At 38.0% G+C, this 12,254-nt stretch overlaps 3 protein-coding genes and 1 pseudogene across 3 annotated transcripts; 3 read left to right on the top strand and 1 right to left on the bottom strand.

The window, feature by feature from the left end:
* The first annotated feature begins 300 nt into the window (after nucleotides 1–300).
* LOC121251947 (1-aminocyclopropane-1-carboxylate oxidase homolog 1-like) lies at nucleotides 301–2,627 on the top strand. The gene is made up of 3 exons (XM_041151368.1): nucleotides 301–944; nucleotides 1,431–1,752; nucleotides 2,279–2,627. Exons 1-3 carry the CDS (start codon nucleotides 400–402, stop codon nucleotides 2,546–2,548), a joined length of 1,137 nt encoding a protein of 378 aa, XP_041007302.1. The 5' UTR covers nucleotides 301–399; the 3' UTR covers nucleotides 2,549–2,627.
* Nucleotides 2,628–2,853: 226 nt separating this feature from the next.
* LOC121247238 lies at nucleotides 2,854–3,336 on the bottom strand. The gene has a single exon (XM_041145616.1). It carries the CDS (start codon nucleotides 3,334–3,336, stop codon nucleotides 2,854–2,856), a length of 483 nt encoding a protein of 160 aa, XP_041001550.1.
* A 1,040-nt stretch (nucleotides 3,337–4,376) lies between these two features.
* On the top strand, nucleotides 4,377–6,836 carry LOC121247230 (annotated as a pseudogene).
* A 928-nt stretch (nucleotides 6,837–7,764) lies between these two features.
* On the top strand, nucleotides 7,765–10,917 carry LOC121251986 (CASP-like protein 5B3). The gene is made up of 4 exons (XM_041151423.1): nucleotides 7,765–8,097; nucleotides 8,213–8,352; nucleotides 10,267–10,399; nucleotides 10,500–10,917. The coding sequence occupies exons 2-4, from the start codon at nucleotides 8,222–8,224 to the stop codon at nucleotides 10,692–10,694; spliced, it is 459 nt and encodes a 152-aa protein (XP_041007357.1). The 5' UTR covers nucleotides 7,765–8,097; nucleotides 8,213–8,221; the 3' UTR covers nucleotides 10,695–10,917.
* Nucleotides 10,918–12,254: the final 1,337 nt, after the last annotated feature.

Below are 12,254 nucleotides of genomic sequence, written 5' to 3'. Positions count from 1 at the left end.
GACTTAGGTATGATCTTCCGTCAACAAGCTTCAATTTAGTACTATTAAATTATGAATTTTTAATAAAAATTCAACAAATATTATATTCTATGAGAATTTTTATGATATTTTTAATATTTATTTTTATGAAATATCTGGCCAACTGCTAGGCACAGAACAAGTTTAATGCCCATTGACAGAGACGAGAAGGGCGATGACTGTAGCAGGATAATTCGTATCGACTATGTTTAGAAAAGATAGATAATTGGTCTTGACAGTGTTAAGGAGTATTTTTTTTTTTATTATTATTGAGTGACAAATACGAACGTGGCGCATCCATGCGTGCCGCAGACTTTTTGTTCAGCTAAATAAAATAATCTGTCGTCCAATTGTTCTCTGTCCAAAACATAAACAATAATTATGGAGATAACCGGCGCCGGGGAATCACTCACCGGAGATTCCCTCAACTATGACCGTCAACGGGAGCTGAAGGCCTTCGACGAGTCCAAGTCCGGTGTCAAAGGTCTTGTGGATGCTGGTGTCGCCAAAATCCCGAGAATTTTCGTCCGGCCGCCGGAGGAGCTCAACCGGGAGGACCAAAATTCCGGCGATCTAACCAACACCCAATTTGTAGTTCCGGTCATCGACCTTGGTGACATCATTGTCAGCCGCGCCGATAAAGTTGCTGGTGTCCGGCGAGCCGCCGAGGAGGTTGGGTTCTTTCAGGTGGTAAACCACGGAATTCCGAAAAAGCTATTGGAGGATGTGCTGAAGGCGGTGCGTGGATTCCACGAGCTGCCAAGGGAGGTGAAGGCAGATTATTATACGAGGGAATTGATGAGAAAGGTGAAGTTTGGGAGCAACTTTGATTTGTACGAGTCCAGCTTTGCTAACTGGAGGGATACTTTGTTTTGTGTTATGGGTCCTGAGCCTCTTGACCCTCAAGAATTGCCTCCTGTCTGCAGGTACACTTTTATTTTAGAATCACAGGTTCAAAGGATTAATAGCTTACAGTTTTATTTGATCTCTCATTTCATTTTTGCTTTAAGTTAATAGTGTTCGAACTAGGGATAATTGTTTTCAGAATTTTCAGAACTATCCAGTTTAGGATTATGGGTTTGTTGGATTGATAGATCATAACTGAATTTTGTCCCTTTGATTAAAGAGACACTCTGTTTCACTCCTTTTATTTATTCCCGACGTTCTACTGAATAAATTATGTAGCTTTTCATTCCAAAATTGACATCATGATTAAATGAGCACCAGGCTGTCTTTGTCTGAAATTTTAAATTAAGTCTAAAGTTCAGAGACGAACTTTTTCTTTGTTTGATTATCTCGTCTGGTATCTTAATTTTCCTGCATTTTCCATATCATTGCTCCAAGCGTCTTTCATGAAGCCGCCAGCATTATTTCAATAGTAGTTTGGATGTGTTCTTTTATCAAACTTGCAGAGACATAACTATTGAGTATTCTAAGCAAGCACGTCAATTGGGGATCAATTTGCTTGAATTGTTATCAGAAGCACTTGGGCTCAATCCCAACCATCTTATAGACCTGGATTGTGCAAAGGGGACTCTTATTCTTAGTCACTACTATCCTGCGTGCCCTGAGCCTGAACTGACTATGGGCACAAGCAAACACTCAGATCCTGATTTTCTCACCATCTTACTTCAAGACCACATTGGTGGGCTTCAAATTCTTCATCAAGACCGCTGGATTGATGTCCCCCCTGTGCCCGGAGCTCTAGTGGTAAACATTGGAGATCTCTTACAGGCAAGATTTTGATATTGTTAACTTGCATCTTCACACATGCGCTTTTTTACACACAGATACACGTATTTATATCTCTGGAGTCTATTTCATATTATCACTAACGAACAGTTTCTGCTAAAATACATTGAATTAACCAACAAGAAATTGTATTTGTCATGTCATTTAAAGATGCCTTTTCATTCTTGTAAGTTTGTAAAGCAGACAAAAAGCCCCACATTAGCTACCCGGAAACACTTTCTTTTCTTTCCTTAAAGGCATTGTATACAAAGGGTGCTACGGAAAGAAAAGCTATATAGGAAATAATGGAAACCTGGTAGAATCATTTCTGATGTTTAGATAAATGTTATTACGCATTTTCAAGTTGATATTTTGCATTTAGTTCTCACAAAATGAGGAAATAATATGGTAATTTTGTTTGTAATGCCTGGTAACTATTCGAAGTTATGGAGCCAAAATTTTAGGAGAACAATTTGATTTCTAACTGCTTATCAAATGCATTTAGGATTGTTCTGTTGCATTTTTGCAGCTCATATCTAATGACAGATATAAAAGTGTAGAACACCGAGTGCTAGCAAACAATATAGGACCAAGAGTATCTGTTGCATGCTTTTTCACTCCCCACCTTTATCCGTCAACAAGAATTTATGGCCCCATCAGGGAATTGCTGTCAGAAGATAGTCCCCCTGTATACAGGGAAACCTCGGTGCAAGATTTCGTCACTTACTATGATCAGAAAGGTCTTGATGGGGTCTCTGCCCTAACGCATTTAAAGTTGCAAAAGGGATCTGACTTTTAACCTTTGTCTCTTAATGTAGTAGTTTATAAGAACCTAAGTGACAAACATTTCAATGTTCAATCTACTGTTATTTACTAAACGTCCCACAGAAAAATAGATTGTGCATGATACAAGTTGCCCATGTTTTACTTCGACGCTTGTTATTAGTAGAACCTGAGCAATTAGAATGATTACGATAACATGTTTGTTGCATGAAATTCTAGAGGCAGATCTCTGTGTGATGACAATATGCCTGTCTCTGACTCCGTCAGAAGTGAGAATGCTCTTTTTTTTTTTTTTTTTGAAATAAACCATTCTTCATTCATTCATATAAACTGTTGATCAATACAGTGTTTGTTAAAATGTAAACTATTTAAAACAAAAACTGGAGCTTCTTCTATCCACACTTTCTCCTCTTCTGAATTTAGAGCAGCTTTTGCTAACTTGTGAGCTACTGTATTAGTATCTCTATGTGAATATTGGACTTTCCATCCTTGCCAACCTTTAAGCATCATCTTCATTTCTTCAATAATACTGCCATTTAAAGACAGATCTTCAACTGGGTCATTCACAGTGTTTATAACAACCTGTGCATCACCTTCAAATGTTACTTTGTCAAAATTAAGGTCCCTACAAAAATCCATTGCTTTTCTCAAGGCATAACATTCTGCTAGAGCTGGTTCAAAAACATTCTGTTTCTGATCATGACAAGTTGCCATGACCTCTCCCCTTTCATTTCTGATTATAACCCCAGCTCCCATCTTCCTTGCTTTAACATCCAATGCAGCATCCCAGTTAGCCTTGACCATCTTCTGTTCTGGTGGAAACCATATTTTCTCCCCTCTTGTTGCACTTCTGTTCCCCTCCTGTCCCTCTAGTAGAACCTGAGCTTAATGAAACTCATTCAAAGCATCCTTTGCTGATCTGATAACACAGCTTGGACTAGTGAACTTCTTCTCGAAAATAAAAACATTTCTTCTGATCCCTAGGCTTCTCATTATGGTAGCTATTTCCTCCATTGCAGTATTGCAGAGCTTTTGTGACAATCTCCCCCATAAACTCAGTAGATCTACTTCATCTTCTCTCTTCCATTTCTGCACCATCTTTAGAAACCCAGCCCATACATCACTTGCAGCAGGGCAATGCCAAAGAACATGCATAACAGACTCATCCTCTTGGAGGCATATGGGGCACTTTGAATCATCACTGATTTTCCTAACAAATAAATTCGTTTTTGTAGCCAACAAATCATTACCTGACCTCCACATAAACAACTTAAGTGAGAATGCTCTTAAGATACTAAAATAACTTCGATAGGATTCTGGAATCATAGGAGACATTAGGTTCATTGGAGGCCTTGACATCTTGCAAAATGTCTACTCTTTGCATTTGCATAAAACCCAGAAACAATCCATCAGTTTTGAACCTTGATGCAATTAATTCAGACCAGAACCAAAAACGATAAAAAAAAAAATAAGGGGCCCCCGGGGGGGAGGGGGGGGGGGGGGGGGCGCGGGATTGGGCGGCTTCACGCCTCCATGTAGCCAGACTTATCCCTTCAATGCTTGATAGTTCAATCCAAGCCTTCGACAGCTACACAAAATAATAAATTGTGAAAAATGATGAAACATATATAGCAGCTAGCTTCATGGGATAATCAAGCACGCCGTAGTTGACCAAACTGCTATAGAAACTACTAAAATTTTAGCAGAAGTCCATCAAGTGCAAGTGCATTTTTATCATTTAATATAAGATAACCCCTTTGCCTAAACTACCGCGAGTGTCATCTATAATCTTATTAGAGGACCGGCAGCAACACTGTTTTTCTCATTCTGCATCGGAAAAGATAATGGAAATCACAGCCGATGGAGAGGTTGCCAGGGAAACGCCATTAAGTAATGATCCTAAGAAGGAGATAAAGGGCTTTGACAACACAAAAGCTGGTGTAAAAGGACTAGTAGATGCCGGGATATCCAACATTCCAAAGATATTCATTAGACCAGCCGATGAGCTTGCTGAAGAGCTAAGTAGCCACCGAGGCAGCGTTCAAGTTCCTGTCATAAGTCTCGATGGCATCCAAGGAGATGCAAGGCGCAAGGAGCTCATTGTCAATAAAGTCAAGGAGGCTTCTGAGAAGTGGGGCTTTTTCCAAGTCGTTAATCATGGGATCCCATCATCTTTGTTGGGAAATATGATAAAGGGGATACGCAAGTTCAATGTCAAGATCTTGAGTTGAAGAAGGAATTTTATTCACGAGATCGCACAAGAAATGTTGTTTTCAACTCTAATTTTGATTTACATCAATCATGTACCGCCAATTGGAGGGACACCTTGATCATAACTTCGCGAGCTACTCATCATTTTGATCCATCGGAATTGCCAGCAGTTTGCCGTTATGCACGTTCAAATCAGAAATCTGCATGTATATTCTATTTGCGCTAATGTTCTCGAGCAGGATGATGCTTAATCTTGTGTTTCTTGAAGTTTTGCTGGTTAATTGACTTTAGTGCCAATCATAAAACAAATTTTCCCCTTTCCCTCACATGGCGAAAGATGTTCTGATCTAGTTTGAACACAGCAATTTTTAGGGGCATGTTTCTGTTTCCCATGTTGTTTCCAACTTAATAATACCTTCCACTTAAATAGCTATGTCACCCCCAACACTTTTTGCCTAAGACGCTGGAGTTTTATTTTTTTAATTTATTTATATTTTCTTCAAGATATTTCTTATTTTCTGCAAAATAGATCTTCTCCACAATTTGCTGGATTTTTAAATTGCCTCCACTATAGCCTAATGATGTATATAAAAAAACAAAAAAAAAATGCTTTTTACGTAATAACACCTAACTTATTGCGAACATAGTATATTAATTGAAGATGATAGTTCTCGCCTCTAGTAATGATACCTAGTCCCTTGGTAATGATTCTTTACTCAGCATATTGAGGCTAAAATTGTGGAACTCCACTGCGAAAAAAAAAACCTAACAATGCATATGATAGGAACTCTAACAAGCTCACTCGTTTATAAGAGTACCGTTACATTTATAAATAAATTATATAAAAGTAATCTTATAAATTAACGTGATTTTATCTGATCTGTTAGATTTACTTTACAATAAAATTAACTTTATAATATAACGAATCACATTAAACCATATCAATTTATGAGATTATTTTTATGTAATCCTTTTATGGCTAGAGCATTTCTCAAAAGGTAATATTGAGGCGCTGCACCACATACCGCCTTAGGAGATGTTCATTTTTTCCCCTGATCATTGTAATAAAGATACTTGATACGTTTATTACTCTGATTAAAGATCAGTCAGATCAAAACATGTTCACGTGACTTTGCAGAGAGGTAACAATGGAGTACATGCAGCATGGCAGCATGTTAAGAAGTTTGGGGACACTATCTTTGAGTTACTATCTGCGGCTCTTGGACCGAGTCCGGAACACCTAGGGGCTAGGAGCCCTGGTCTGTGCCCAAAAGTGCAACTTTGTCTGCCACTACTACCCACCATGCCCAGAGCCAGAACTGACTTTGGGAGCTAGAAGGCACTCCGACCCCGACTTCCTCACTATACTTCTACAAGACCAAATCGGCGGCCTCCAAGTTCTTCATGAAAATCAATGGGTTGATGTTCACCCTACACCTGGAGGTCTTCTTGTAAATATTGGAAATTTTCTGCAGGTCTACTCCCGCCAGTAGTGGGTTTACATTCGAATGCGGTTTCTCATTCGAAATTAATGTATCTTTCTTATGATGTAGATCGTATCAAATGACATGCTTAAAAGCGTTGAGCATAGGGTGCTTGCCAACGGCGTTGGACCAAGAATTTCTGTGGCATCCTTTTTCAGCGGAAGCGAACGGACATATGGCCCAATCAAAGAGTAAATATCCAAAGAGAACCCCTTTATACAGGGACTTCCTGCTAAGTGAATATCATGTCAACTACCAATCCAAGAAACTTTATGAAAAGTCTTGCCTGGATTATTTCAGGCGCTGAAGTTAGCACTAATATCCCATGATTGTACACATGATTGAATGTGTTGGTGAAAGTTGCTTGAACTTGGATCATCCTAGTAAGGGAGCTTTAGATGCTGTATTCACTTATTTTTATGAGGATAAGCATAGTCATTATGTTTGTTTTGGGAATATAATGTGGCGGGACAGTTTTATAGATGCATTAGGAAGCTCTTGCCCCTCCTAAATAAGTAGATTGGCTCACTGAATTTCTGTTGACCATTGTGTTCTGAAAAGCCAGTGTAGTTATCTTCTCTACTCAAAAAACACGTTTGATCTTCTAGCGGCCACCAATGTAAAGAGGATCGAGCAACAAACACATCAATGGAGTGTTCATTCCGTCATAAGTGATGTATGTTTTTTTACAATGATTTATGTTGTATTTGAATGTTAAACTGAATTGAGATAAGTTAAGTTCTTTATGAATAGTAGTGAGTTGAGATTGTGGAGTAAGTTTTATGAGACTCACTTAAAATGAGTAAATATGTGTTTAGATATTAAAATAAATTTAGATATATTTATGAGAATTTGAAAAATTTTGTAGGTCCCGCATATAAAGAGGTGTTAAATTGAAAAAGATAATAGGTCCCACGTGTAAAGAGATTTTGAGTTGAGATGAGTTTAATGATTTAAGAGTTGGGTGTTACCGTGTTTGGATGTTATACTCAGTTTAAAATTAGACTGAACTGAGTTGATTTCAGTAGAGTTCAACAACCAAACGAGACCTTAAGACATGTTGTGAATTCAGATAAGAATATTTTCCACAAATCTAACGTTAGAAACTAAAGCTGCAATTAATTCACGCTCCTCAATTACTCTGTAGGCACAAGGGTGGTCGCTATCCTCGACTTTTACAAAAAGAATGACAAATGAAAATTTAATAGTTAGGATGAACATAGATTATTGAATATGCTCTTTACAGCAACCTTGTTTTGCAGTGCTTGTACAGATGAGATGGCATTACACAAGTATTACGTAATGTGCTATCGTGTAGCTTATCATATTGCCAGGGAGCATATAAAAATAGAAAAGCTGATTAGGGTGTTCGGCTCTTATTGTGTGGTATAAAAAAGAAAATTCACTTTTTAATTGGGATATATTCATGAGGTGACCGACCTGCTCTGGGCCACATAATGTAAGGTCCATAGAATGTTAAAAATAAAAAGATAAAAAAAAAAAAAAGAAGAGCATGCCAGATTGCCCACGCCACTCAACTATTGGCATGTACGTTGTCTGAAGAATTGAATAACGTTGTTCGGTACTCACTTATTAGAGACCTGGCTCCAGTTTTGCCTTGCTGTTCCCTTTTTATTTATTTATTAATCAGGCTTTCATGTCCTGTCCCTCTCTCTCTCTCTCTCTCTCTCTCTCTCTCGCTGTGCCTGTCTGGCTGTCTCTATCACTCGCACGCACTTTTGGGATTTCCTTGTTCATGGCTAGTCACTAACCCAGATGTAGATTGATACCAACCATTGCGTTTGGTTTCTGGTTACCTGATTCATTTGCTTTATTTGTGAGTTTTTCTGGTTCGCTGTCTCAGAAAAAAGTAGGTTGCAAAGCATTCGCTTTTGAGTTTTGTTTTCCTGAAGATGTGTTTTTTAATAAGTCGGGAGATGGGTTCTTTCTCCAATCCATTAAGAATCTAAATTTGCTTTGTACTGGAGTGAAGGATGAAGAATTTTCCTGGGACGCCTGGGACTTTGACTGGGCTTGTTCTCAGGATTTCACAGTGCGTTTTTGCAGTAGGGTCGATTGCTTCTATGGCCACCACCCACACTTTCTTCAATTTCACAGCTTTCTGGTATTTGCTCCCTCCTCAACTCTCAAATTTCTTATTTTTAAGTAATTTTCCTATTATTAATCTTTTGTTCAACACCTAGTGTATCGATTTCACTGTACTGTCTCTTCGGTTTAAAACCGACATGTTAATCTCTGAGTTGTGCCCAAATTGGTCATGGGTAATCTGTCCATTACAATATGATCTTCTTGCTTGGTGTCTTGAAATTTACGATATCACAGGTGCGAAAATGTTGTTTCGAAGTAGAGTTTTGGCAGAGGACTGTATGCACGAATTAGCTTGCAGATGGATTGGAATTGATCTGCCGCTCAAAATTATGCCAACACATTTTACTGCCAAAAATAAATAAATAAAAAATTCACTAGTAAGCTTCATTTCTTTGGAAATTATGAAGAATCTTATTAATTAAAAAAAAAGTTGAGCATGTGTTTCGGTGCTTGGGTTTACTGGAACTCTTATCCTTGAATTCTACTGGGAGAAAGACCTGACATCTAGTTTACTTGGGAACTCATCCGAGTTGTAACATGACTGAGTTCACTATAATTTGTTGACGTGTCTCTGTAAAGAATAATTTTGTAAGTTTAATATATGTTCAAAAAAATTACTCAGGCAATCTGTGCTTGCCATTTATTTCTATCTTACAGAATGTCTACATTCACCATATCCTCCTTCCTAAATGGTGGATTCTATGATAGTAGGGAGGTTGAACCATTGAGACTTCATACATCCTTGGTCATTTGATAATGATCTTGGATTGTATATATGCATTATTGGTATCAAGTTATTCTCACAAAGAGCACTTGGCATTTCCGCACAGCCCTTCTGTATGGTGATTGTGCATTATTGCCAACCAGGAAGAGGGATAAGATGGAAAAAGGATTCTGTTTATATTTGTAATAAGCTCCATGGAGCTATTGATGTGCGAGAGAAAAAAAAAAAAAAAAAAAGACATCCTAGTTACTAGTGCTTTTCATTCAAATTGGTTTCACCCAGGATGTGAGGACATTACTGTCTAGACAGCAGTATACCTCTCTTTGTCAAGGCAATGTAGCTTGGCTGATAAAATTGATGAAGCATTGTTTTATTCATTTTGCACTTATTATGCTTCAGATGATAAAGAAGTGTCAGCCAAAGTCATTATACTTGTTTGGCAGTGTTTATGCTCCATTCTCAAAGAACTATTAGTTTTGGACCAAGTTCCATTAAGCATATGATGAGAACTGTATGCTCTTTTTAAGCTTGACTTTTTAATTGGTTCTGTAGTTTATTAGCTCTTGAAATCTGCTCGAGGTCTAGTGTAATAATTACAATTTCTTTTTTAAGTATATTTATGATACCATTGCCAATTGAAATTTATGAACTTTTGATGTGGAATCTTTTTTGCCCAGTAAGCCCTGGGTGGAATATGCAAGATATTTTGGGCTTAAATGCAGTAGCCCCCATACAGGCTTTCACAATTTGTCTGGAACTAGGGTAAAATGTGCCTCAAATTGTCTCTTTACTGTGCTGTTAGACAGTTAATGTATGATCTTAGGAGTTCCCATAAAGTATCTCCATCTATGCCCTACTGTCTATGTTCTTTGTCACCCACATGATTGTACAAAGATAATTAGGGGCTCGGTAATAGCAGCAAAGATTGGATGAAATGGGCATAAGATCATTACACTTGAGTTCACAAAACATGGGTCCATGGGTGAAGTCAAGAATATCATCTAGGGGGGTTGGAGTTTTTTTTTTTTTTTTCCCTCTTCTTTTTTATTGGTTTTTGGGGGGGGGGGGGGGGATTGGCTGAGAGAATTAATTTTTGGGACAATAACCATTAAAAAAAATGCCAGAAATCCCTTTAACATTTTTTTTTTGTGAACACCATTTATTAACAGAGGTAAATGCGCTATTTTGTGCTCTAATTTCTTGCAGCTATCTGATTGCTTCAATGGGTTTACAAGTCATCTGGAGCTTTGTGCTTGCTGTATTAGATGCATATTCATTGGTGAGCAAGAAGGTGCTGCATAATCCTGTTTTAGTTAGCCTCTTCGTGGTTGGAGACTGGGTCAGCCTCTATGAAACCTTGACCATACTTGATTGTTTCACTTGTTCCAAAAGAGTTCTGTGTTTTTAGTGTTTTTCTCTGATAAATTTGAATTTAACAGGTGACGGCAACACTGTCTCTTGCAGCGGCTTCTGCTTCAGCTGGCATTACAGTCTTGTACTTCAGTGACTTGGGAGACTGCAATGCAGGAGAAGAATGCCAAAAGTACCAGATATCAGTTGCCTTGGCCTACCTGAGCTGGGTAACAATTGCAATTTCATCTCTAATTATGCTTTGGCTATTGGCTGCGGGTTAGACTTTTTGTTGTACATAGTCCACCGCATCTTCAATCTCACTGAAATCCACGTGTCTTACAGAAGTTTTGATCTTTTGTGATGTTGATAGAAAAGGAAACACGAAGAACAACATTAAAATACTCAACCATTAGTTTAATTCCACTTCATTTTTTCCCAGGTGGATTGGGAAAAGAGGTACAATTTGTATTTTAGTGTATCTTAATCAGAGGTACAGTTCCATCATGATTCATGAACAAGAAAGTAATCAACTATGGGAGGTAAAAAAGAACCTGTGAAATGGGGAATAGCTCTACAGGCAATGTGTTTTGCCAATTGTTCTATTCAATCTCCTTGGCAGTATAGGCAAATGTTCAGGCATTGAGAGATCAAACATGAAAATCCAACCCAAAATGGTTTGTCCTTTTTCGTTGCGAGGAAGCTAAAATATATTGCATAGACAGGGTAAGACACCCTGTTGGTAGTTTTGCTTTTCTATCAAATCATATGACGTGCTTAAATTATTCATCCTTACTCATTGTAATAGGAATTAGTGGGTAATGAATGGATTATGGAACCCAGATGCTTGATTCATATACAGCAAGGGGGGGCCACTGCTTTTTTCAAAAAGGAAGGGTTCCTTTGTCTTAAAGAAAAAATGATACTATCGAATTGCAATGGCAGTTTGTGGTAATCAGTGGCCAGAGAATTGTAGAGAGTTATGCCAACCATGTTGATTGTGAAAGTATACCGTGGTGTTAAAAGCTGGAATGTAGTTGGAAGGGATGTGCATTTGCTATTTGCCCAATGCCAACCACAGCAAGTGGAAGCAGCAAAGTGGGTCTGTGTTTGCTTTCAGACCCCACAGGCAGGTAAAAGGAAAGTTAAAGAGATCGCATCGGATTTGATGCTGGGACCGGATTTTACTTAATAATCTGTCCTTTTAAATCCTTCAGGGAGACGTGTATATGTAGGGTCATTTTTTTCACACCAATTAGTTTAAGAGCTGATCTACTGAACATACTGATAGTACCTTATGTACAAATTCATCAGCATCCTCATGCAGAGCAACAATCAATAAAGCTACTAATTGCAACAATCGATCAGCAATAAAAACAATATTTGCTTCCCCAAAGCTTCTTGTTTATCGAAAGTAGCTTGTGGCCAGCAGTCTTGACCACAAATGAACGCAGTGCACCACACATCATCAAAACTATCCTACTTTACCGAAACATTCTGAAAGCATTTTCCTGGAATCAGTTCGATAAATTCCATGACGCAACAACACTTCCATTCTCACGGATAGGATAACATGAACGATTCCTCTGGTGAAGAAAGTAGCAAGGGAATCTGCACAGAGCCAAATTGTCTGGTTTCATAAACTGAACAGTACATGTTCTGGAATAATAATGCAACTGTCAAATTCTCTTAAGACGCATTCGTATTCATCTTTTTTTCAGGAATATTTTGGTCCAGCGAAAAAAATTTGAGAATAATGATATATCAAAGAACGTCATGAAAGATTTTGGTAAAGCAAAAAGAAAAAAGAAATCCATAAAATATAATTAAGAGTCCTCCATCTA

Source organism: Juglans microcarpa x Juglans regia, chromosome 1D (genome assembly GCF_004785595.1).
Source record: "Juglans microcarpa x Juglans regia isolate MS1-56 chromosome 1D, Jm3101_v1.0, whole genome shotgun sequence".
Taxonomy (NCBI): domain Eukaryota; kingdom Viridiplantae; phylum Streptophyta; class Magnoliopsida; order Fagales; family Juglandaceae; genus Juglans; species Juglans microcarpa x Juglans regia.
The sequence above is the reverse complement of the archived record's forward strand: the minus strand, read 5'-3'. Positions and strand labels throughout refer to the sequence as shown.